At 54.5% G+C, this 1,650-nt stretch overlaps 1 protein-coding gene across 1 annotated transcript; it reads left to right on the forward strand.

The window, feature by feature from the left end:
• The first annotated feature begins 80 nt into the window (after positions 1-80).
• On the forward strand, positions 81-980 carry LOC122321423 (uncharacterized). The gene has a single exon (XM_043211310.2). The coding sequence runs from the start codon at positions 81-83 to the stop codon at positions 978-980; it is 900 nt and encodes a 299-aa protein (XP_043067245.2).
• The last annotated feature ends 670 nt before the right edge of the window (positions 981-1,650 follow it).

Consider the following 1,650-nt stretch of genomic DNA (forward strand, 5'->3'; position numbering starts at 1 on the left):
GGACGACTGCGTGGGCGCTCAGATTTGTTCGACGATGCCGTGGTATACGTCGCGATGAAGAGGTCTACGGATTGACCGCGATGGAGTGCGCTGAAGCAGAACGCGCATTGATACGGCAGTCGCAGCGAGAAACGTTTGCTGAGGACAGCCAAGGAAACGTCGCCAAGGACAGCCGACTGCACGGACTGTCCCCATACCTTGACGAGGACGGAGTATTGAGAGCCAGTGGATGGATCGACGACGCGACGTGTGTGCCATACAACGCACGTCGGCCGATCATACTGTCTCACGAGGAGGCGCTGGCAGAGATGATCGTGCAGCAACACCACGAAAAGATGTGCCACCAAAACACGGAGGCGACGATCGGATCGATCCGGAGCAAGTTCTGGATAACGAACTTGCGGAGACTGCTAGGGAGGGTGGTGAGCAAATGCAACGTTTGCAAGCTGCGGAAGGCACGACCCACACAGCCCGAGATGGGCCCCCTGCCTGCGGATCGGCTAGAGGCCAACGGATGGCCATTTAAGTCTGCTGGCCTGGACTACTTTGTGACAATTGGACGTCGCACAGAGAAGAGGTGGGTGGCACTGTTTACGTGCCTGACCACGAGGGCTATCCACTTGGAGATGGCTCACGATTTGTCCACCGACTCCTGCATAATCGCCATGAGGAACTTCATGAGCCGCCGTGGACCAGTGGTCAGGATAAGGAGCGACAATGGGAAGAACTTCGTTGGAGCCGACCGCGAGGACAAGAGGTTCAGCGAAGTATTCGAGCCTGCACAGATCCAAGGCGAGCTGTCGTCTAAGGGAGTCGAATGGATCTTCAACTGCCCGGCGAACCCAGCTGAAGGCGGTGCCTGGGAGAGGATGGTGCAGTCCGTGAAGAAGGTGCTAGCGCACACAATGAAGGAGCTCGCGCCCAAGGAGCATGTACTGCAGAACCTGCTGATTGAGGCGGAGAGCATCGTAAACTCGTAAACTCATCGATATCCCAGATCTCCCCAAGGAGGATGGACAGGAGCCCGTGAGATCCGCTACTAGGAAGCAGTGGCGCATAGCAAGGATGATGCGCGATCGCTTCTGGAAGCGTTGGGTGCATGAGTACCTGCCAACTCTTGTGCGCAGGGAGAAATGGTGCAAGCGCGTCGAGCCCATCCGTCGAGGAGACCAGGTATTCATCTGCGATCCAGCCATACCACGAAGGGAATGGAAACGAGGCGTCGTGGAGGAGGTGTTCACCGGGAAGGATGGAGTACCTCGTCGAGCAGCGGTGCGGACTACCGATCGAGCTCAGACGACTATGCGTCCCGCTTCGAAGCTAGCTGTCCTGGACGTGGTGAATGCGGCTGCTTCACGGGGGTGGGGATGTCGCGGAACGGATTAGGCTATCGATAGTCAGGATTTATGAAGTCAGTATTATTTTGAAGTATTTAGTTAGGTTATTTGGTCGCACTAAAATCGGGTAAGAAGGAACACAATATTTGGCGGATAAACACATCGATTTGCGCCATCACAGAAAGGGGAAGAGAAACTGCGAATAAAACGCTCGTTACACATCACTTCAACAACTGTCCTATTTGCGAGTGTTATAAAGCATTCCCGTGATCGGCCAAGCGGTGACAATATGTTTATGTATATTTTATGTATA

This window comes from Drosophila bipectinata, chromosome XR (assembly GCF_030179905.1).
Source record: "Drosophila bipectinata strain 14024-0381.07 chromosome XR, DbipHiC1v2, whole genome shotgun sequence".
Classification (NCBI taxonomy): domain Eukaryota; kingdom Metazoa; phylum Arthropoda; class Insecta; order Diptera; family Drosophilidae; genus Drosophila; species Drosophila bipectinata.

Bases quoted from the DNA above. Each gene is read 5' to 3' on its own strand.
- LOC122321423 (XM_043211310.2), top strand. From the start codon at position 81: ATGGAGTGCGCTGAAGCAGAACGCGCATTGATACGGCAGTCGCAGCGA.